Here is a 23,395-nt window from a genome sequence, read left to right on the forward strand (position 1 = left end):
TCACGAGCCGCGTAAAGTACGGCCAATCCTAGGGCTGGAGATAGGCGGGGAGGCGGGACTTATGGTGATAGACAGAAACAGCACCCAATGGAGAAATCAGTACGGGGCGCGTCATCCCCGCGATGGGCGCTAAGTGAGGCGCTCCGGGCTCCAGGGGTGTGCCCGGATCGGGGTCCAGGGGCGGCCGCCTCTTGACGGCGCTTCGCCTCAGGAGCCCGGGACACTGCCGGTGTCTGCAGCGCCTCTTGCTGCTGTCACCAGGTGCTCGGACCCTGGCTTCTCCGTGCCCAGCTCCGTAAGGGCTCAGGGGGCTCAGATCAATGGCCCGAGCCCCGTCAGCCCCGCAGTGCTGTGAGGTTCGGGCCGAGGGCAGGATCGCTTTTGGCAGAGCACCACGCCGCCCAAGGAAAAGCCTCTGTAAAGCCACCACGGGCCGGCTGAAAACAGCACTTCTCACATCTCATCCTCCCCAGCATCGCACGGGAGGCTTCTCGCCGGCTCCCAGCAGTTGGGAGAGGAAGACCTTGGTGGCACGTTCTGTATTTCCCTCCTCAGTTCAAGGGAGTGGAGACCTCCTGAGGGACTCTGCAGCCTCCCTGTTGCTGTGGACATTGTGTGGTGCCTGGTGTAGCTGCTGCTTACACGGGGCACCCTGTTAGTAGCAGCATTGTCATTTCCTGCTCTCTTTTCTCCTTGGCAGAGAGCACCATGGAATGTGGCTGGGGAGCTGGAAGGGGCTCTGATAGCAGAGCAGTTCTGTGGAGTCAGCAGAAGGCAAGACATTAACCTTTAGTTCCACCAGCACCATAGCTGGGAACACAGGGAAGGCACTTCCTGCTGGAGAGGGTCTTGGTTTCATCAGTGCCAGGAAACGTGAGAACCAGAATAGAAATGAAAAGGAAGGAAGCAAACAAGTACACATCATTATGCAGTTGTGAAATGAGAGAAGATGAAGATTCGAATGCAGAGAGGAACTGAACATCAGAAGGAACATGAGAAGAGATGAAGAGGTCCAGAGGGGAGATCAAGAGGGATACAGAACCTCTCACTTGTCATTCTTGTGGATCTTGTACCCTCTTACCAGCAAATATCATGCTGGTGTTGCTGTTTCCTCATGTGGTTGGTTTGCAGATGAGACCTCAGCTTCAGCCAGGAAGTTCCACTGGCAGGTGGAGCAGAGCTCCAGTGAGCACCCTTTTCTTCTGGAGACACGTCTGGCTGGGCTGTGTGTGCCCAGCGTGGTGTGGAGGGTGGTTACTATGGGTGCTGATAGAAACTAAAGGGGAGGAAATGGCGGATGGGAGGAGGCTTTGCTCTGAGCATGAAGAGGAAGAGGGGAAGCAGTTGGGAGCAGCAGAGATTGCACCCACAGAGGCTGGGGAGACAGAGGGGCCTTCGCCTGCTGATTGCTGGGCACGTTCCTTTGGTGGCAGGGGTGACACAAGCTGTATCTGGCCTGGTGGATGTTCATGTCCTAGTGTCCCTCATGCCAGAGGTGGCAGGGGAATACAGGGGCTGGGCAGGAGCTGGGATCTGGGTACTCATGGCCAGAGTGGGGCAAGGCTCTGCAGGGCAGTGTACGTCCCACAACCAGAACACTCTGATCGAGCCCATCCCCATGTCAAACCACAAGTCCCCGGGGGCTGGCAGGGTGTGTGTGTCCCCACCTGGGCTCAGCAAGCACACCCCGTCACCAGATGGGTGTGGACATCACCCCATCCCCCCACCATGACGGCAGCACCGCTTCCTCCAAGCGGTCCATTCCCTGGTAAAACAAAACAGACTTGAGTGGTGTGGGGAGGTGGTGGTGCTGTAGGAAACTAGGAAAGTGGCAGGGACCTGCTGGGCCAGGCCCTAGAGTGGTGGGAAATGGCCATGAGCAGCTCCTGGGGGCATTACTCGGGTCTCAGGGCTGAGAGTATGTGGTCAGGATGAAACCGGAGGAGGAATCAGAGAAGAGAGGAGATAAGAATTGGGCTGAGGCAAGAGAAGGGGAAGAGAGGGGAAACCTGTGAGCACAGAAGGAACTGCCTGGCCCAGTGGCAAAGGGGTGAGGTCTCAGCAAGGCTTCAGCTCCTCTCGGCTGAGCAGTGACCCTGCACTGCAGGGAGACAGGAAGACTCCTGGCTGATCCCACCAGGCACCCAGCGTGGTCACCATGAGGCTGTTGGGAAGCATGGAGCTCTGGCTGGTCAACACCTTTCTGCTCCTGCTGCTCCTCACCTGGCCAGTTGGTGAGTCCCCCACTGCCCTTGCCTCTGCTCTGAACTCTTCCCTCTTTGCTTATGCCTGCAGAAAGTGTGTAAAGTGCCTGCTGCTGCCTTTATCTCTCCTCTTACATCATTTAGCCCCTCTTCTGCAGCACTACCTTGCCATGTGCCTTGCAGAGGGGCCCCCCTTGCAACTGTGCATGCACAGGCTGTGAGCTCCAGGGGCTTTGAACCAGCTTTGCCTTCAGCAGCAGGGAGAGAAAACAGTTGGGGGGGAAGGAAACAGAAATGCTTATAAGTCTGATTGCTGTGGAGGGGGGTCAGCTTCACATGGCAGATGTGGATATTCCTTAAGACAAAACCAAGTCCTATAGGGTTTTTTTTCCAGCAGGACTTGCTCACCAGATTTCAGCCTTAGTTGATGTGTTGGTAGGGTTAGATCTGATCTTGCAGTGTCTGCCCTAGGCAGGCTTAAGCAGAACTGCGAGGGAGGTGAAGTGGTTTAATATCACCTGAAACAATGGAAAACAGCAAAATGGAGGTGGTGTGGAGAAAAATGATCTGGCCCAAGTCATCTTTGCCAATGTACGCAAAGCAAATGCAGGAACGTACACGTGCAGGGTGGAGAACACAAAGAACACGTCCAAGAGCAGATGTTCTGAACTGAGCAAGGGTGGTAAGGGGCAGAAGTCCACTAACACCCCTCAGAGTGGAAAGAAAGGACTGAAGAGAGGTGAGAGAGGGAGGACTCAGCTGAGAATATATGACGTGACTTCAGCTCAGAGAGTGATTCTGAAGTACCCCAGAGTGAGCATTATGGGGTGGGATGAAGCCAGAGAGGCTGCAGGGAATCTGTTTACTGTGTTTTCTTTGCTTCTGTAGGGCTGACCATTCTCCACTGGGCTGACCAGTCCCTCCTCATGCTCCACGAAATGGTGGAGCCTGAGGACCTTCCTGCTTGGGTGCCTGTGTCACAGGTGTAGGAGGTGCCTTTCCCCTGATCCTCACATTTGCAATCCTTCCTGAGGCACAGAAAAGTTTGTGCACTGCACAGCATCCAGTGGCATGAGTCAACAGGCAACATTTCAGTGTTGAGTGCTGAGCAGTGGTTAGCACCCAGATTTGGAAAAGATCATCAGCTGGTGCAGAAAAGGATGGTCACTTCACCATGCCTTTCATGAGTGACATGTGGGACATGATCCTGCAAGATCATATCTATATTTCAGCTGTCACTTCTGGTTTTGTGTCCTCCAGGAACAGACAGTCACCAGGCAAAGGAAATCACCTCTGTGCAGTTCAATATTAGTTTGGAGAACCTCACGGTGCAACTGAAGTGGTCCAAGCCTGAATGTGTGTCGGGGAAGAATCGAACCAACACTGTGGTTCTGGGAGAAAACCCTATGAATTTCACCAGCTCAAGCCTGTGTGCATTCCGCAAAGGAAACTGTGAGTGTACGGTCGTCATCACAAGACCCAACTCGACGGACACTGGAAACAGCACACAAGCAGCAGATCCCAGTGAGTGACAGTGGGCCTGTTTCCATGGGGGAGATGAGTGGGCAGAGCAGGATGCTACATCCAGCACTCCTCTGGTTCTTCCTTGCATTGTTTCCCCTGAAAGCATCCTGAGAACTGGAGAAGCCAACCCAGCACAGCAGATTCATCCTGCCATGGAGCTGCTGGGCCACTGGTTCCTTCCAGGACCTGCCATATCCTCCAGCTGCAGCACATCAGCCAAATACTGACATGGCTGGGGCTGTGGTGGTAGGAGAGGGACAGCCAGGACTGTGGGGTCAAGGCTCCTGCTCCAAAGCAGAGCAGGATGTTCTCTGCCTCTGGACAGTCTCTCACTCATGTTTCTGCCTTTCAGGTTGTGGCTCTGCAGGACCTCAGACTGATGTCACAGGAAAGATGTGGACAGGTATGTCCCCACAGTCCCCTGGCTGCAAGAGTGGAGGGCAGGAGGAGTCCTCAGGGAAAAAGAGGGAGTAGCAGTAGGCAAGAAAACAGCCAGATATTTTCCCGTGCGTGGGTGGGTTCCAATGCCAAACTGGGATAGGCACCAGTGGATCAGAGGCTGCGATGCTGGGAAGGGGTTCTGATGCTCCAAACTAACCCCTGGATGAGTTTGGAGACCATTCCCCGCAGGATTTTGTCAGCACCCTGAAGCTGTAGATGTTCAGGGTCTGGAAGCCCAGGTCTGTGAGGAAACAGACCCTGCCATGAAGGAAGCAATGGCAGCAAGTGTCCCTGCACAGGGGGATGGTGGCTCATGAGTGCCTCTGTGATGTTGTGTGTGCAGGACTCAACCTCCTCCTGTGCATCTTCCTTGGCTTAGCGGTTGGGACGCTCCTTTACATGCCTGTAATTGGATTCCTGCTGTGGTGGTGTAGAAGAAACAAAACAGGTTGGCATTTCTTCCTCAAGTGCTGGTCTGGACAAAGCCAGTCTTGGGAGATGTCCATCTTTGACATCCTACTGCTCTTGCTCATTCCCTGTTCCTGTCACGAGTCTGTCCTCCTGAACAAGCTGTCCCAGTGTGGTGAGAAGGTTCACCACCCTCCTTTCCTTCTGGCTAGTTGCTGGTGGGAGTCTGGTTATGGCACAACCTGTTGTGTGATTGAAACAGGTCTTGCATATCCAGAAGTGTCCGCCTCAGAGCTCTTCTCCAGCCCCTCCAAGGCCTTTTAAGCTGTTGCCAACCCGTCCAGCCCCTTGGCTGTCTTCAGAATCACAGTCTTATCCTCTACCATGACAAAAGCAGGAGCAATGCAGATGTTTCTTTCATTCTTTCATTATTTTCTTAATTTAAAATAATGATCAATGTCACTATTTTAACTACTATTTAAACTAGGTTTCCTTTTTCAGGAGAGCTCATGAACGGGGAAGTGGCAGAGGGGAATCAGGTCAGTACAATAAGCCAGGGAGGGCTTTGCATGTATCCCTTCCTCCTCCTCCCTGCCAAAAAAAGCATTGTCTGTTGAATACCCACTTAAAGGATTTCATAGTAAAATCAGCTTTGCTTTCTGAAAACATGGTCCTAAACACTTATTAATTCCTGTTAAATAAGGGCTTATGAGTGTTTGTGTAGGTGGCACTTCTGAGCAATCTTGGGCAGCACAAAGAGTTGTGCCAGTGAAGATACATTAGCAGGGGAGACACAGAAAGAAAAGCCAAGGCTCTACTCATTGCTGTCTCCCTGCAGGCAGCCCTGGTGACAGACACTGAGGACCTGACCTATGCCAACCTGAATTTTGAGAAGAAGGAGACAGGATCTGCCTCTTCCAATGTCATTTACACCGAGATCAAGCCATCGCAACAGAAGCAGAGTGGTGGGGATGGCAGTGCTGCCAGCACAGAGGTGGATGTCTCCCCCAAGGAAGAGGGCAAGTGAGGGAGGTGAGCAGCTTGTTGTCCCCCTGTTGGGGTCATCCTCCTCAAAAACTAGGAGTTAGCTCATACAGCAGTGCAGTCTCAGTGACCAAAGACACCTACTACCCCGAGTGGCTGCAGAACCCTGCTTTACGTTCCTCTGGAAGAGGCCGTGTCTCGTGGTGAGGACAGGACTCTTGAGGCTGTTTTCCTCTTGCCTTCTGCAGCTCCAAGCACTGCCAAGCCTCAGCAACTCTTTTCCCTGTCTCCAGTCACTGATAGGCTGCTCTAGCTACTTGCTCGATGTTCAGGAATGACAGTGTACACTGTGTGGCCAGCATGGTGTTCAGGAAGAGGCTGGTCCTGGATGGGCTGGGTGGCACGGCCATGAGGTGCCCTGGAGTGATTTTCTGGATTTTCTCTGGAGCAGACACCTGCTGTGGTGTGGGTTGCCCTTGCTCTTGTTCACTCACTTGAAGCACAAGGGGCAAGGATGGAAAAGCATTGCTTGCTTCACAGAGGTGCTGCTGCAGTGATGCACATGGATCTGCTTTGTAATGGGAGTGGCTAGCTGTTTTTGCTGGTTTGGAGGTGAATACCCTTCTTGTGGGTACAGCACTGTCTTTTGTGCCCTCTTTTATTGATAATGCTGTGTTTATTGTGAGTTTTTCAGTAAAATTGTGATTCCCACTTGTGGTCTTGCCTGGTGTTTCCTCTGCTGGTTGAAGAGGATGGGGGAAGAGAAGCAGCTTTAGTTTTCCCACAGTGTTTGAAACCAGCACATAACTCTAATGATTTAGTGTTACAGCCACAACAGATACTGAGGTTCAAAGATGACCCCAAAAAGATAGTCCAGATCTTCTGGGTTATTCTCAGAGCCTATGATCCAACTTGGACAGATGTCCAATCATTAAACAAACACCAACCAACCAAGTGGTGTTTGCCTGACACAAGTGTATAAAATCCAGGAGTACAACCAAAGAAGGGGAAGAAGCTGCTGGGGGAGGACCGTGGCCAATGGCTGACCCAGAGTGGGATCATAGAACAGAAGCAGAGAGGAACACCTTGAGATGGTGTCAAGATGGACTTTGAGAATCCTGGGAGCGAGTAGAATGAAAAACAAATTGGAGTAAAGTGAGAGAATGTCAGTAAGGGCTGACAGGGCACCCACTGGATTTTTGAGTTAACTTAGCTAAACAAATGAGAGTGTATGGAGGGGACAACCTTGAAAGTTGATCATTAAAATTGATTTAGAATGATTGTAGACAGAAAGGATAAGGAGGACCCTCCCACTTGTAAGTCTGAGTGGACCTTCCTGCTTTTCAAACTTTTCTGGCACCACAGTGCAGCCCAGTCCAATCTTAATCTCAGTCTTGGACAATGCTTTATGCCTAATGAATTATTAATACAAAGTTTATTATTATTTGGAGTAACTACATGGATTAGTAATGTTTCATAGTATATACTCAGGAAGCTCTCAGTGACTTACTTGAGGATCTGTCATAGGTGGATTCTGGGGATATCTATCATATCTACCTTGGATAAGGAAGAGTTCTTTTCATCTCAGGTCGAGAAGCCTCCCAGCTCAAGAGGGAGTCACTGGCATGCAGTCCAGCTGTAATTCAGGGGCAGCTCTAATTGGGCTTTTCCTGGTAATGACAGTGATAGAGTGAAGTAGTGGCCTGCTGGTCAGTAGGACAGACAAGACAGATTTCAGTTTAGTACTGATATCCTGTCTGGTGAGAAGTGTATCTGTCATGGGCCAGGTTCTCACACCCACCCTCTCAGCTTCTCTGCCAGGCATGACATCAGCAGCACCTGCACGACCAAGTTCCATTCAATACCCCATCAACATTCCCACAACCAGTGACATAAACACCTGCACAAGCCTGGCAGTGATGGGGTAACTGCTGGACTCAAACATCATTTTTCTGACCTAAAAGGATCCCATCATTCTCAACAGCCAGGCTGGGTGGCCCTTGGGCTGGACTAGCACAGCCCTTCTCTTGTGTCTGTAAGATGAAATGACTTAGGTTGTTATTTTAAGGAGAAAAGGATTTTAAAAAACCTTCAGCTAAGAGGGATAGACTGCTCATAAATTCAAGAAGAGCTGAGCCAGACACCTGAGACTTGTACTAACAGCCTTGGCAGCTGCTTATTATTTGAGGGAAGGGGAGGAGTTTCAGAGGAGCCAAGTGTAGCTGCAGAATTCTTCAGAATCCCACTAGTCAAAATAGAAACCCATGAGGAAAGCCACAAAGGACATGAGCAGAATGACATGCTCACTAAATTGCAAAGAGGCAAAATTGGAAAGCTGTGGTACAAGTCAAATTAAGACTACCAAGGGCTGCCAGAGGCTCTGCATTTACTTAACTGCCTTAAAAAGAAGTGGAGGGAAAACCATGGCTCATTGTTTCACCAGGGAAGAGTTATTGATCAGTGGAATGGAGAAAGCTGGGACATTCTTGGTGCTGCATTTGCATCCTCCTTTATCCTCAAGGTCAGTGGGGAATCAGATCTGGAATAGCATTTTTAACAGAGAACCAGGCAAGAAATCATGAAGCAGCCTTGGAGCAGTAACACCAGTGAGCAAGAGGCAGGGAAAGGCAGCAGGGCTGCTGGAGGAACTAGCTGAGGCAACTTCTCCAGTGCAGGCAAGAAGGGTGGGGGCAATCTTTGCTCATTGGCTATTTTTAAAAAGGTGAAGCAGCTGCTATGGCCAGAGCTGAGCCTCCAAACTTCACTTCTCAGAAAGATGCTATCACAAGCAGTTAAGCAAGTGTGTGAAGATGAAGCAATAATAAACACAGTGCCTTCCTTGCCCCAAACTCCTCCACATGTAGAGGGCCCCTTGTCCCTGTGTGCACCCAAGGCAGGTGGGTGAAACACCCACAAAGGGTTTTCCTGCCAGGAGCAGAGTGTGTCCTTGCTGCACACCAAGCTCTGCTGGCCATAGGAAAGAAGGCTGACTCATGCAGAGAAACAAAAGTAAAAGTGCTGCTTCTCCCAGTTTGGGCAAGAGGAAAGCGGAGTTCAGGGAAAAGGCTGCCTCTATCAGGGATTTCATGAAGAGATCTGATTTTCTGCTACCAGTGAGGCTGATAAAAGGCAATAAAACCCCCAAAGGTCAGAATTGTGCAGAGGCTTTTGCCCATTTCCTTACACCACGAGCTAGGAGCAACAAGTTGGTTGAACAGGTGGTTTATCACACAAATCCTGTCCCCTTGACAGCTGTTCTTGCTGGTGACAGAGGCAGGGACTGGGGAGGTGTGGAAGAAGGGTCTGGGAAAGCCGTGCTCTGGAAGGAAGGGGCTTCAATCCCACAGTGACAGCTTGGGGCAGTGTAACTGTGATTCCCAGAGCAGTACCTGAGCAGAAAGGAGTTTTCTCAAGTTTTCCTTAACATCTGTTGTTTCCAGATGTTAAGAAAACCCCATATTCAAAACAAATTTTCAGAGGAACAATTTATGGAGAACTCTAAGATGCAACTTAACATTTGAACAGTTTAAGAAATCACTGAGAGGATGAGTAGAAGGAGACTTAGAATACCATTAATGCCAACCTTAAATCAAAGGCTTTCCAATTGGTCACTTTTATTTCAAGAACAGACCAGCCTTTCATCCCAGCCCCCTCCATGAGTTTAGTGACTCAGGTAGCACACAAGAAGAAGTCACATCCTATAGAGCAAGAGCTCCAAACAAAGCAGTCCCCACTGAGACACTGGATGTGGGCTTTCCTCCTCCCCCTCCCTGGGTGAGAAGCAAGCCTGGCACAAAATGTGAACAGCACCCTCATCCCACACCTGCAGGATGCTTCACTAGCAGTAACTACACAAATAAATAGTATCTCATATAGAGGGAGCAAAGGGCCACCCCAGATCATCTAGAAATTAAGTTATTGCTATGTTCTTATGTATTTGACACTGCAGGCAACTCACTTGGGTAACCAGAGGAGAGGTGACACTCTCAGATTGTCCTTGTGTTATCAGTTCATGTTGGACTGAAAGCTGTGGGAAGACAAGGCAGATCTTGTTTCATTGGCTCCCTGCCTTAAAGTCAGGAGTTCTTGGTGGGACTGGATTTTCGTCATTTTGCCGAAATCAGCTGGGGATGGGGGCTCCCAATACACTTGGAAATACATCGTGCCTGCCAGCCTTTCCCATGCACACTGCTAAGAGTACATTCTGCTAAGTGTGCTCCCTGCTCCTGACCTGCCACAGGAGCTGCTGAACCACCTGCACATGATAAGGGGTGGGAGGTTCAAATTTCAAAGACAGCAGAAGCCCAGTCACCCCGGGGGCTGAGCCAGAGCTGCTGATTCACCAAGGAAAATCAGGACTAATTAGAGCTGTAGGACATGAGAATGGGAAATGCCACAGGCACACAAGGACAACCTGACACGTGACTGTACTTCCCTCTGCTGGTGGGACACGCTGTGACAGCCAGCGTCCAGGATCAAGTCAGGTCAGCCAAAACAAGGTGGACCATGAAGTCTAATACGTGACTTGTCACCAGAGGATCAGGTAGCCCAAGGCTGATGACAAGCAGTGAGCTCACAGCAGTGCCAGTGCCCGCAGTGTCCCTCCCCACACGGAGTATTGGCTGGAGAGCATGAGTTTGAGAGGATGAGGACTGCAGGAAGAACCTCAGAGTGATGGAAATGCAGCAGAGTCCTTGGCAGGACATGTCTTTGTTAGGCATCATGCAGCTGGTTCTCTTGCAGGACAATCTTCTCCCCAGGCTTGAAGGCAGGCATCCCCAGGTAAGGGCAGCTGGCACAGCGGAATGCATCCCCCAAGTAGCACTGGCAAAGGAAAGAAAAGCACTGTCTGTGATCAGGTGCCACTACCAGGTCACTTCTCCTGTTGTATGGTTTCTCCAGGTCAAGAGATGTCATGCTCCTCAGCCTCTATGAGCACAGAAACTGTTTCCCTTCTACCCCCTTCTCAACACCTCTGGTTAGAGTGGATGGCAGAGATGTGCAGGCGTTGGGCTCACACAGGAATGAGTCTCCACCCCACCTGGTGTGCCCAGGCTGGGGCAGCTCCCTGAGATCCCAATCCTCCCTGGGCAGATCTCTGGTTAGGCCATGAGCAGAGAGGGAAAGGATCACTGCTCACTCTGATTCCCTCAGGGAGTCAGACAGACAGCATATGCTGGTACAGAGCACACAGGCACAGGGCAAAGGCTGAAGCAGTGATCCAGCTCAGGCAGCAGTGACTAGGGAACACAATTATTACACAGAGATCATATACTGCAAACCATAGTATAAAGACAAAAATCACTAATTACATTTCCACAGGCAGATTTGGGCTGTGAACTCCTCTTCTCCTGTTCCAGTTCTTCAGCCAGGCCACATGTGCTGTGTAAAAACAAATAAGTCACCTGCATCTTTCTGCTTAAAGGTCATGAGTCATCCACACTTGTGCTAGCCCTCCGTCACAAGACACAGCTGAGTCTAGGACTCCTCACTTTGCTCTTCAACACCACGGTTTGTATAACAAGTGTTGAAACACTCCTCAAGTTTAAACTGAGTGGGAAATGACACTACAGCACTTGCTGCATGTGCTGTTTCTCCATGGAATGTGAGAAACCAGGGTTTTAGACAAGCTGCACAAGCTGTGCAGCCACCTCCAAGATAGCTGTTGATAATGTAAACTATCGTGATAATTTGTAACAGTCACAGGTCAATTCTCACTGTATTTGGATTTACATTCCAATAATTAAGATAAGAAAGGACATGAACCAAGAGTTAGGCTCTGAAGAACAGCAAATTGCCTACAATCTTTTTTAAATCCCTCCAACTCTTAAGAGTTTAATGCTGCAATTGAAAGGTTCACTGATCCATGAATTTCAGCACTGACCAGTTCTTGCAGGCTTTCTTTTTGCCCATTTCTTTGCAGGATGGAGCCCTGAGGGATGATGGATCTGGCTTTTTCAAATCCTCTGAATCCAACAGCTCATCAGAATCCAAGAGATCCTGAAACACACCATGGGAGACAAAATTCAGGAAATTGACTTTTGAGTAGGGAATGACACTGCTGAGTTATATTCAAAGAAATGATGCCACCTGTACTGGTATTAAAATGCTGCAGCTCTGCCCTCTTATCCCTGTCTCCTCTTTGCCCTTGCCACCATCACTGAGCTCTCCAGACCCCACAAAGGAGATGAGCTATTTTGCCTTAGGGAGGTTTTTCTACTGCTGAAGTTGTAAAGCTTCCCAAGAGACATGACTGAAAGTATTTAGAAGAGGAAAGAACAAGGAGAGAGAAGGAACAGCAAAGCCTCACAAAGAAAACCACTTACCATGTCTTCATCATTCATATCATTAGCAGACAGAGTCCACAGCTTGGCAGCAGCTGGGTCCACAGAAGGTTTTCCTGGAGCCAAAACAAAGGAAGAACCAGCAGTTAGTCCAGCCTTTGCCCCATCTACTTGAAACAAATAGAGTTCAAGCAACTTTGGAAAGCCCTACTTCATAGGTTTTTACTGTAACACTCCCTACTTGGCAACTGTTTCCCTATTGCAAATGATGCCTGTCACTGAGAGCCACAAAATCCAGATATTCAGCATGCACCACTCCTTACCTGAAGGACCAGGTGTCTTGGCAAAGGAAAGTTTGAGCTGACTTGAGGATCCCACTTCGAAATTGGGCTTCCTGCCTTCTATCTGAATAATGAGAAGGTCATTGCCTTGGTAACCCAGATGTTCTCCAACAGACTGGGCCTCCTCTGGGGTCAGTGCTTCCTTTTGCAGCTGCCAAGTAAGATCTTAGATTAACTCCATGCAGAACACCTTCTTTTAACACCAAGCCCAGCATCCCAGTGAACAGACAGTCAGTATTTTCAATCCCAAAGAAAAACACTATGCTGACAATAACTAAAGTTTGTGCCAGGCAATGGCCATGCACATTTACAGCAAACCAGGGTAGCTAAAACCTCATCACCCTACAAATCCCCAGGAACTGCCTGAGAGCATTTCTGGGAATGGTAGACACATCCCTACCTCCTTCACTTCCACCAAGCCAGACAGAGTCAGAGTTGTGAGGAGCTTGGCTGCTGTCTTGATTTTGCCATTGTTTCCTGCAAGACACAAAAGCAGAGAGTAGGAGGAGGCAAGAAAAAGAATACAGATCACTGAGAAAGCTGAAAGAGCAAGAACTTTAGAGGGAAGTACGTGAGGCAAACTTCTGCATCAAAACTGGGCCCTTTCTAGCTGACAGCAGAACAAACCAGAAAAAGCATCAGCAGGTTGTTCATTAGAATAACAGTGTGGGGGTCACAAAGCCATTCTACTTCCAAATATGTTCTATATATGCCAAAACATCTCTCAATCCAATCAATACACATCAAAAAAAGATTAATAAAATCCCCAAACCCCAAACAAACTCCTTCTCAAACATTTTTACCTACTAAAGTAAACTACTCATGAAGTTTTCAAAACATGGACTCCCAAGTGAACACACTACATTAAGAAATCATCTTGTGTTCACCTTCTCATGGCTCCTCCAGCTGTCCCATAGAAGGTACTCTGGCTTTTCTCCTAAAACTCAGTCCAAACCCTTTTAACCTTTTCTGGATAACTATTTCTCAACTGACTTCTGGGGCAATCTCTTCAGCATCTGTCACCTGTTTTAAAACCACTTTAGAAGCTCCTCAGAAACACATCTGCAAACTACTTAACACTGCACCCTGAGGAGAAAACAGCAGTCACTGAAGCTTTTCAATGCACTTTAGGAACAAGCCTATCCAGCATTTTTGATAGGAAAGTGACTGCAAACATCTCTGATGGACACCAGCTTTAGCACAGGAAAAAAACCTTGTGGTTTGGGTTAGTGTGTCAGGAGAATGAAAATCTCTCAGTGTTGATTTGGGTTCCTGTCCTTTCTATTTCAGCCTAATCTTCATGAGAAATGCTGTGTCGCCACGGAAGCAAGATTCTCTCACCTGATTCTGCAACCACTGGTTCTTTCAGGAGGACACGGCCCCCTGGTTTAAGTATCCGAGCTACTTCTGCCAGGAGCTCCACGCTGTGCTGTGCTGTACTGCCTGGCACCATGCCAGAGAGGATTACATCGAAACTGGACTCCTTGTGGGCCGCTGAGAAGAAGGAGGAAGATGGTAAAATTTTACACATGTAACACACAGCTTAATACACCCATTCCACTTCCCTGATCCCTCCCTCATGCTGGAGTAAACAGCAGTAACTGATTAAAGACACCAATCATAGAAGCACAGGTGCATCACTCCCTGTGCTGCACTGCCCAGGGTAAGAGCAGCAGGTCGATGTCCTGAGTGCTGACTCCCAAAGCAGGAAGGTGTTGGTTCACACAGCAGCAGAACCCTCTCCCTTTTAAAACTGAAAAATTAAGCTCATTCTTACACTGAGGCAGCTGGTTAACATTTTCCACAGAGACATGATTATCAGCTCCCACCAGTGCCTGGACTTTATTCACCAGATCCTTCAGGGCTTCGACCGGCGAGGAGCTGTCCCACACGATGGCCACGCGCTGGCCCGGAGCCACTCCGTACTCGCCCATTTCAGCAGCAGCAGCAAAGCTGGCAGTGGCTGGGGCAGGAACAGGGCAGGGGAGAGAGAGAGAGAGAGAGAGAGAGGAAGGGTCAGTGCCGAGCACAGCACGAACCTCTGTGGACTGGGACTTCATCAGCTGAATTGTTTCATTAAATGGGGATAATTTTCTGGAAATGGGCAACACAAAGTTCCCACAAACTGAGCGTTAGCAGGACATGAAGAAAGAGCTGCACTTCAGGGCATAATTCAGTTTCTCTCCACGCACTAGTTTTGCTGGGAGACTGCAAGCCAGGCTTTAAAGAAACCAAAAAAAAAAAAACAAAACAAAAAACCAAAAAAACTTACCTGCTTTCCTTAAAAATCTGAATAAGACAAACACAGGATTTCTGGATTTCCTAAACGGTGACAGCTATTTGACATTAAACACTGCCTTGTTTCTTCTACTCCAAACACAACCTAGCAGAGTTTCCTTACATGAGAAGAAAAAAGTAACTTTCAGCATTCCCAGCATTCCAGATTGAGGCTCTTCCCACCGTTATGATTGGTGGCATGGTAAGCAAATTACAGGGAGGGAGGAGCAGAACAGAACGTGCAGTGACAGTTTTGAGAAAGCTGTCTCCACGGATATTTTATATGCGATTGTATCCCTTGTATGGCAATAGTATCCCATCATCATCTGTTCTCATAGCACCAGCTACTGAACCTGATGACCTCCCCTCTTTCGTCTATCCAACACAAACTTATTTTTTTCCTAATTTAACACAACCACAGAGAACAGAGAGCACTGTTGACCAGAACAGTTGCCCAGTGTATCTTCAATTAGCTGCAAACGACACACCTATTTCTGGGGAGACAGTTGTAAGCAAGGTCTTTACCAGGAATCACTACATCACATGTCCTGGGTAATGCCTTACTGCCACCACGTTGTCACCACAGCACAGCTCATGGGAATGCTGTACCCAATTTAACTGCAGTGAGGTGGGGAGTGGATTTTGACCCACAGTTCCTCTGGCTCTGTGTGCAGTGGGCTCTCCTTCTCTCCTGGAAACTGCAAACAAGTTCAGACTGGGACAATCTGTGCCTTTTCTGAGCTACTGCAGTAGGAATTCAAACTAAAACAACCACAATGCCACCCCAGTAGGGAATGTACACCTTGGATGTACACTGCAGGTTGTGACATCTCACAGCTGGTTTTGTATGTGTGATACAAGCTAAGCAGCTACAACAGTGACATTTGTAATCACACATATATTATTAAAAAGTCATCTTTCCCAAGAAGGCCGAAAATCTCTAAAGATACCTAAACTGCTAGGCTAAGGTGGGAAAGGTAAGCCCGAAGTCACACCTTCCTCTCTGAACAGCAGATTATGACCTTGCAAGATCAGTCAGAGCCCAAATTGCATCAACAGCAGCACCTCCTCCCTCAGATGCGGGGAGGAGGCCGAGGATGCCCCGTGGGTGGTGTGAGAAGGGGCCCTTATCTCCATGTCACACACATTTAACAGTCCCCGAGGAACAGGGCAAGGAAAGGAGTTAAACAATAGCGCAGGTTCCGCTTCAGTAGATTAGAAAGCTGCTGTGCTGGAATGGTACGATCATGACGGTCCCTTCCAACCCAAACCATCCCAGGGTTCTGTAGCAGATCAGCGCTGTAAACTGCAGCTTCCTGACGCAGCACAGGCAGCTCCCGGCGGCCGGGAACGCCTCAGCTCCCGGGAACGCTCCGGTTCCCACCGGCCGGGAACGCCTCAGCTCCCGGGAACGCTCCGGTTCCCACCGGCCGGGAACGCCTCAGCTCCCGGGAACGCTCCGGTTCCCACCGGCCGGAAACGCCTCAGCTCCCGGGAACGCTCCGGATCCCTAGAAAGCTCCGGATCCCTAGAACGCTCCGGATCCCGGCGGCCGGGACGCGGCACAGGCCTGCGGGCCCTACAGCAGGTGCGCATTTTAAGCACATGGAGAACGGGCCGGGCGGTTCAGATCTAGCAAGGACAGGATAGGTGAGGAAATTTCGTGGAGGAATTACTTAAGTACACACACACAGAGAGTCTGTGTCGTCCCCGTCCCTCCCCCAGCGCTTCAGACGAGGTCTCAGAAGAGATTTTTAGGGGGGGAAAAAAGAGAGAACGCCAGCCCCGCGCCCCTCCCCGCTCACCTCCCGCGGCTCGGCCCGCTCCGCTCGCTTGTCCCGGTCTGACGCCGTCACCGTGACGTCATCGCGCTCTGCCCGCTTCCAAGATGGCGGCGGCGGGCGGGCTGCGGCGCGCGGGCTGGCGGCTGTGGCGGGGCCGCGCGGGTGAGGGGCGGGGGCGCGCGCCCGGGACGCGGGGCGGGCGGGGAAAGCTGGGGGAGCGCGTGCTCGTGCGCGCCCCCGTGCGCGGCCCCGTGCGCGCGCCCCGGCGATCGGGGCAGGGCGGGGCAAGGTGAGGTGAAGGGCGTGAGGGGTGTGAGGGAACCGGGCGGGCGCCGAGTGGTTGGGTTTGAAGGAGGGGTTGTTGGGTGTCTTTAGAAGCGTGGGCCGTGAAACCAAATTTATTACCAAAAAAAAAAAAAAAAACCACCCAAAAAAAACAACCACCAAAACCAAAAAACCCCAAAACCCAAAAAGCAGCAGCTAAATTAAAAGTTCCCCCCGAGTGTCGTTGAGTAATCAGTGATTAGCATGTGGTGTCTGTCAGGGCTCTTCAGCTCCCGAGTCGGACTTGGCTTATATCCGCTGCTCGGAGACCAGCATCTTCCTCCCAACTCCTTAATCAGGGACCAAAATGGGGAGAGGGCATGTTTGGATGCCTGGTTCCCAGTCCAAGATCGGGAAACTACTTGCAATACGTGCCATTTGCACTGTTCTTTCCCTCACAAAACATTTCTGCTTTATTTACATAGACATGAGTTCAGCTGAGAGCGGCACTAATCAGGAGCATAAAAAAAGACACTGTGAATTTTTTTCAGCTGCATTCACAACTCTCTTCACCTTAATTTTCCACGCTTCCTGGTGTTGGAAGGGGATGCTGACTCTTGGTTTCCCTTGCAGTGGTGAGGTGCCAGCACTGCCCACCGCTCCGTGCCCTCCAGGCCTCGGCCGCCCTGAGGAGAGTCTCCGATGAGCACAAGAAGGAGCCACTGGCATCCTCCTCTCAGCAGCACTTTGATTCACCTCCAGCTGGTCCCCAGCCTGAACAGGAACCTCAGGGCCCTCGCCCCAGGTAACTCCTTCTAGCAGCTCCTTCCAGCACTGTCCCGCCGACAGAGGGATCGGAGGGCTTTTGCTTTCCTGAACCTCACATCTGAAACTCGAAGATAACAAGATCCAGAGTTAAGGAGCCCCAGACTGCAGCAGCTGGTTTGCTGTGACAGTGCAAATTCCACCGTGGAAACAGTATGGGACTTGCTTTCAAGAGGGAAACTCTCTTGTCTGCAAAGCGCGAATCTTTGCTTCTGGATTTTTGTGTAAATCTAAAAAAACAGGGACCATGTGTGGTCCATAGTATAAAGCCCATGTTGGAAAAGGTTATAGTTTAGTTTTCTGTAAAGGAGAGGGAATATGGGCTGATTGGTCTCCATGTAGGCACCTCCATTGAGCCCTCCTTCCCTTATTTTTCTCTCACAGCAAAAGTTTGTTAAGAATAATTTTTTTGGACAGGGAAGGATTTTACCAGAGGAGGCCAGATTTATCCTAGGCAGGTCTCAAAATGTGCCTGGTGCCAGCGAGTGAGTGGCAGATCCCAGGGTTCTGATGTTTGGTGCTGACATTCCCCTCACTGTAACAATACCTTCTCATAGTTACACTGGCCAGGGCGGCCAGGAGTCTGAGGACTATGAGAGCGAGGAGCAGCTGCAGCATCGAATCCTCACAGCGGCGCTGGAGTTTGTGCCTGAACTTGGCTGGACTGCAGAGGCCATTGCAGAGGGAGCCAAGGTATGTGGGGAGAGAAGCAACAAACCAGTTGAAAACTGGATGGAGCTGAAGTGCAGAGACAGCCAGGCCTGCATGCTTCCCCCACATACTCTTGGGCGATGCACCCTAGTCAGCAAATGCTACTGGGCAGGAATAAAACTCAGCTGCTACAGGATAACCCCTTCAGAGTTAGACTAAGGCACAGTGTACAGTAGTGAATCCTAAAGAAAGAAAAGCATATTTAGGGAGTGTTTTTTAATGCAGCATTGCTTTGTTTAAATTCACATAATGTCTTTCACAAAATAAATACAACTTTTTTTCTAGCTGGATCCTGCCTAGCAGTGTCTGACCTGGTCTGTGCTTCTCTCTTCTTCCCCACAGACCCTGGGCCTCTCTGTTGCTGCAGCAGGGATGTTTCACAGTGATGGCAGTGAATTGATCTTGCACTTTGTGTCTGAGTGCAACACCAAATTGTCCAAGCTGCTGGAGAAGGAGCAGAAACTAGTGCAGCTGGGGGAAGCAGAGTGAGTACTGGGTGTGAACAAATGTCTTCCGTTGCAGATTTTGGGAGCTGGGTAGACAGAGAGGCCATCTGGAATACAGATACTTCAAGTCTAAAGTATAATTTAACCAAATAAAACTGTCTTCCCAGATACAGACTAGGCATGAAGGATGTATAATACTTTGCTTATCTATTGCTCAGCTGGGTGGAGATTGAGCTTTCAAGATCAGAATTAACTTGGATGTTCTTCCTAATTTTTTTTCCTTACTCAGGAAGAAGCCTCTAGATGAATTCCTGAGAGATGCTGTGGAAGCCAGACTGAGGATGCTGATTCCATATATTGAGAAATGGCCCCAGGTATAAAAGTTATATCAACATTGTCTCTTTTGCGTGTGTGTATTTTAAACACCTTGTGACTTTCAACATAGTCTCTCCACCAGATTAGTTCAAGGTTGTAAATGAAACCCTGGCTGGTTTCAGATGATTAGTAGCCTTCAAGAGGAGTGCAGCCTTGGAAGGAGGCAGTTAAAGGTGACCTTAGAGCAACTATTTCTCGCAGTTCTGGAAAGGCAAAGCTCTCTGTTGTTCCCTCCACCCATCTGGCATCCCCAGGGGATTACCTGTGTCTGCTCAGTCCTGTTTGCAGTGTCACTGCAAGTCAGGCTCTGTGCAGCGCTGTTGTGGCTGCACTGGGATCACCTCAGTTCTGCTTTGCTGCAGGAAACTGTGTGACTTTGCTGCAGGAAACTTCGAGTGTGTGACCAACCTGGCAGCCTGAGGGTAGAGCTGTGAACTGACAGGGCTCCATGCTTCTAAATTCAGATTTGACTCTCAAGCCATTCTTCCCACAATGGGAAGGGAATTGAATTGTGGCTACAGTGACAAGCAAAGAGTTCCTAATCTTGGGCTGCAAAGGTTTCTGTGAGGTCAGCCTCTGTCCAGAACCACTGCTGGCCTCTGGGCAGCTGAATCCTGCACCTCATGCACAGAGAGAGAGTACAGGCTTCATGTTCTTCTTTCAGATTAGCGTAATTTGCCTTGTGAAGGATGTGGGTGGTTTGTGTCTCTCCTGGCAGTGTGTGATTACGTTCAAAGGCTGCAGGATCCCAGCAGGGCCATTATGGCTGGCGCTGTTCTGCCCTTGGTTGCCGCTCTGAGTTCAAAGTCAAATTCAGAGAAATGAGAGATGTGACTCCCTGCCCACAGGGGCACAGTGTGAGTCAGCTCAGCCTCTGATGTTTCCCTGCCAGAGAGGCAGCTCAGGAGAGACAACACGGGGATGTTTGAACTGAGCAGGGATCTTTCGGCTCCAGTACAGGCTGAGGCCTGAACTTAGAAGCTACACGGTGAGTTCCCTGCACATCCTGCTGCTTGTAAAGACTGCAAAGAGCTGGGAGGACTTGTCACTGGCAGCTGGAGGCAAGTCATCAGCAAGAGAGAAAAGATAACAGGGCAGAGCACTGTTGGTCTCCTTTGGTGTTATATCCTTCTCTCTTCGGCTCCCATCTCTGTGTGTGTTTCCTTTGCAGGCCCTGAGTGTCCTGTTGCTCCCACGTAACATCCCTTCCAGCCTCAGCCTCCTCACCAGCATGATCGATGATATCTGGCACTATGCTGGGGACCAGTCCACAGATGTGAGTCCTCATGCTTTGGGGACAAGCTGGGGACCCCTCAGCACTTTGGCAAAATCATGGTTCAAGCAGGAGTGGGGCCGAGTCCCTCTGCAAATGGCCCATTTGTTGAGTGAAGGAGGCATTTTAGAGGCACCCAAGGGTCTTTATAAACTACAGTCTCATTTCTAAAGAGACTTAAGAGCCACTGAGACTAAATGCAAATTACTGCCAATGGGATTAGTGCAAATTAAAAGGACCTACTTTCCTAGGTTCTTAAGTGCTGTTCTTTTTTCTTTTTTGAAGACACAGACAAAGTTGTTGAGATTTTGAGACTGAGAAGTTGGTCCAGTTTTCAGTGAGTGAGCAGTGGGTCTGTCAGACAGCTCTCTTCTGCCAGCAATAGCATTTACAGGCTTGACTTGACAACCTTTAAAGAACCTACCTAAAAATACCAGTAGCTTATTAAAGCTTTCATCTTTCTGGCAGGAAATAAAAGAAAATTATAACTTTAATTACAGCAATTAATAAATTACTTTAATTCTTATAGATGCAGGGAGAGATGGAAAAAGCTAAATGAACCATTTTAACAAACTACTTTAATAAGCTTCTTTTATCTGTGTATAAAAGAGAAGCTACTGCAGTGAAAAATAAATGACGGCAGAAAAATTAAAGGAATAAACTAGAAGACAACTGAAAGAGCACAATTGCTTCAGGAACTGAAAGTCCCTTACACGTTATGCAAGTCAAATCAACGTGTTGGAGCCAGTGTCTGCACTGAGTTGTTCCTAAAGTCTCACTGATGCAGGGATTAGGAGAGGCTCTAAAGTTGGTTTTTTGTTTGCACCTCCTGAGTGGTTACATGAGTTTTCCAGGCAAGCTGTGATGCTGAGCCTGCTCCCTCTTTCCCAGTAATGGGGTTTAAAGTCGCTTGCAGCAGATCCCTCTTCCCAGCACCAGGAGCCAGGCAAAGTATTCTCATGCCTCAGAGATCCCTTCAGGTAGGTTTTTAGGAGCAGGAAGAGAACAGAAAGAGTTTTGTCTCAGGCCCTGATAGATCCAGCTGCAAAGGGCAAATTCCTCTATCTGGGAAGGAGCACGCTGTGGGTGTGGGATTTTCCCTTGCTGTTCTCTGCCAGCTGCACTCTTGCTGTACATTCAGATCACAGCTGTCCCTCTCCCCTGTGCCCTGCAGTTTAACTGGTACACTCGCCGGGCTGTGCTCACTGGCATCTACAACACCACGGAGCTGGTGATGATGCAGGACTCGTCCCCTGGCTTTGAGGACACCTGGCGCTTCCTGGAGAACAGAGTGGCTGATGCCATGGCCATGAGCAACACAGCCAGTCAGGTAACCTTGGGGACAGGTGTGCATGCAGCAAAGCCCTTCTCCCCAGGGATATATGCAGCACACCTGGCTTTTGCACCATGCACATCCCACATCTGCTGAGAGAGCCCCTCGTTGCTGTCAGTTCAAAATCAATAAATGATGATGTGGTTTTTAGTAAACTGACATTTAGGTGCCCTCTTTGGCAGACTGTCCCAGTGATTAGGAGATATCCCAGGAAATCCCTTCCATGTGCCTGTCTGTGGCTGTCACTTGTCTGCAGTGCTGTCAGCACCTTTCTGTAGCAAATACCTGTTTGTTGTGCATTCCCTCTCTGTGTTTGGGGGCCACGAGTGCCACTGCAGGCAGCAAAAGGTCGTGTTCTCCCTGTGTCCCCCAGGTCCAATCCACTGGAGAAGCCGTTGTCCAGGGCCTGATGGGAGCTGCAGTTACTGTAAGTAATGCTGGAAACAGCAGGGCTGTGAGAGCAGGGTCGCTTCTGAATGTCACCATGTGTTTTCCTCCCAAATCTAGAGGACAACATGGAAAAACTATTGTCTTTCATAACTTAGATTTATTTAAGGGTGATTTCCTGGTAGTTTGAGTTAGTTCACTGTTTTGTGGTGAAAGAACTTGAATAGAGCATAAGGAAATTAAGTCTGAAGCTGGAGGGTGAACTTTAGGGTTGAGAGAGAGGTGATCAGAATAAATACAATTGTTCTCCATTCCTTATCACAAGATCTCTCCCTGTGCCAGGCCCTGTGCTGGAAATCTTGACTGAGGGTTCGTGGCCCCATGGATACTTGGGAGGTGGCACCTGTCCCTGAGCCACACAGGGTGACTTCCTCAAGCTTTTCATTTGACCAGAGTGTCCTTCCAAGAATTCACTTCTTGGTAGTGTCCTAGACTGCTTTCTGTCCATGCAGAGGGAACTGCATTTCCTCTGGGGTACAGAATAACCCTTTGTGTACCCAGGAGTGACTTTTGAAGGGCATCAGAGCCTCACTGTGATTCTATTTTTGAACAACCCCCATTGCTTTTAGCAACAAAGTGAATTAATTGTTATCAGAAATTCATTTTCCTTCTGTCAGGATAAGACAAACAGACTGGAACATAAGGTAGACATTATTTTTACTGATGAAGCACTTCTCAAGAATTTCTCCCAGCTCCTTTCCCTTGCAGTTGTGGTGGAATTTAGTGTTTCCCAGCCTCTCTCCTCTCTCATACCTGCATATGCCAAAAGGATCCTCCACTAGAGAAATCCCGGGCTCTGCTTTACATCCACACGACGCTCTGGGGTCCGGGAATCTCCCATTGCCAATGTTTGGTCTGTCCCTGCAGCAGATCCACTGCACAGATAAACGGGAGGAGCTGGATGGTTTCTGAGGAGGGGGGGTTGTAGTCAGGTGTCTTTAGGGCAGAATCATCCCAATACAAAACTGTTAGGGGAGCACATTCCGAACCTCCCACGTCCAGGGTGTCCCGAGCTGTACTCCTTTACAGGAGTGCTGAGTTCCGCAGGTCTCCAGGATGGATGAGCAAGCATAAAGCCCCAAAAGCATAAATTCACAGCCGAGGGCTGTGTGGCTGCAGAAATAAACCCAAGCTGAAGCCTTGGACCGGGAGAGCAGGTTCCTGTCAGAGGGGTGGCCGGAGGTGGCTCCAGTTTGAGTCCTGCCCGGCCCCAGACCACAGCGATGCCTCTCGACCCCGCATCTCTGCTCGTAGCACACGGCCCTCCCCTCGGCACCTGCTCCGGCGGCCGCCCGGGACAGGGGCACTAAACCCCGTTCTCCCTGTGCCCACAGATCAAGAACCTGGCGGGGCTGAACCAGCGCCGGTGAGGCGGCAGCGGCGGCGAGCAGCGGAGCGACCGCGCCCGGCCCTTCCCCGGCACCAATAAAGTCGTACTCAGCCTGGCACGGACTCTTTTTGCGGGCGCACCGGG

At 49.7% G+C, this 23,395-nt stretch overlaps 3 protein-coding genes across 5 annotated transcripts; 2 read left to right on the forward strand and 1 right to left on the reverse strand.

Moving 5' to 3' along the window:
- The first annotated feature begins 67 nt into the window (after nucleotides 1-67).
- On the forward strand, nucleotides 68-9,019 carry LOC134557388 (uncharacterized). 2 transcript variants are annotated; one of them, XM_063410330.1, is made up of 7 exons: nucleotides 68-2,234; nucleotides 3,465-3,728; nucleotides 4,081-4,131; nucleotides 4,513-4,617; nucleotides 5,079-5,116; nucleotides 5,416-5,609; nucleotides 5,810-9,019. In XM_063410330.1, the coding sequence occupies exons 1-6, from the start codon at nucleotides 2,159-2,161 to the stop codon at nucleotides 5,602-5,604; spliced, it is 723 nt and encodes a 240-aa protein (XP_063266400.1). In that variant the 5' UTR covers nucleotides 68-2,158; the 3' UTR covers nucleotides 5,605-5,609; nucleotides 5,810-9,019. The 2 variants fall into 2 exon arrangements, with proteins under 2 accessions (XP_063266400.1, XP_063266399.1); XM_063410329.1 differs by having other exon boundaries at nucleotides 71-2,234; nucleotides 5,416-9,019.
- Nucleotides 9,020-9,155: 136 nt separating this feature from the next.
- On the reverse strand, nucleotides 9,156-16,406 carry CIAPIN1 (cytokine induced apoptosis inhibitor 1). Of its 2 annotated transcripts, none has more exons than XM_063410326.1 (9): nucleotides 16,269-16,406; nucleotides 13,964-14,149; nucleotides 13,528-13,680; nucleotides 12,587-12,663; nucleotides 12,169-12,337; nucleotides 11,888-11,961; nucleotides 11,446-11,561; nucleotides 10,874-10,943; nucleotides 9,156-10,385 (listed from the first exon to the last, which is right to left on the reverse strand). In XM_063410326.1, the coding sequence occupies exons 2-9, from the start codon at nucleotides 14,118-14,120 to the stop codon at nucleotides 10,275-10,277; spliced, it is 927 nt and encodes a 308-aa protein (XP_063266396.1). In that variant the 5' UTR covers nucleotides 14,121-14,149; nucleotides 16,269-16,406; the 3' UTR covers nucleotides 9,156-10,274. The 2 variants fall into 2 exon arrangements, with proteins under 2 accessions (XP_063266396.1, XP_063266397.1); XM_063410327.1 differs by lacking the exon at nucleotides 16,269-16,406 and adding an exon at nucleotides 14,459-14,600.
- On the forward strand, nucleotides 16,271-23,366 carry COQ9 (coenzyme Q9). The gene is made up of 9 exons (XM_063410325.1): nucleotides 16,271-16,409; nucleotides 17,145-17,316; nucleotides 17,894-18,029; nucleotides 18,390-18,532; nucleotides 18,783-18,867; nucleotides 20,040-20,144; nucleotides 21,316-21,471; nucleotides 21,848-21,901; nucleotides 23,256-23,366. The coding sequence occupies exons 1-9, from the start codon at nucleotides 16,352-16,354 to the stop codon at nucleotides 23,289-23,291; spliced, it is 945 nt and encodes a 314-aa protein (XP_063266395.1). The 5' UTR covers nucleotides 16,271-16,351; the 3' UTR covers nucleotides 23,292-23,366.
- The last annotated feature ends 29 nt before the right edge of the window (nucleotides 23,367-23,395 follow it).

Source organism: Prinia subflava, chromosome 13 (assembly GCF_021018805.1).
Source record: "Prinia subflava isolate CZ2003 ecotype Zambia chromosome 13, Cam_Psub_1.2, whole genome shotgun sequence".
Classification (NCBI taxonomy): domain Eukaryota; kingdom Metazoa; phylum Chordata; class Aves; order Passeriformes; family Cisticolidae; genus Prinia; species Prinia subflava.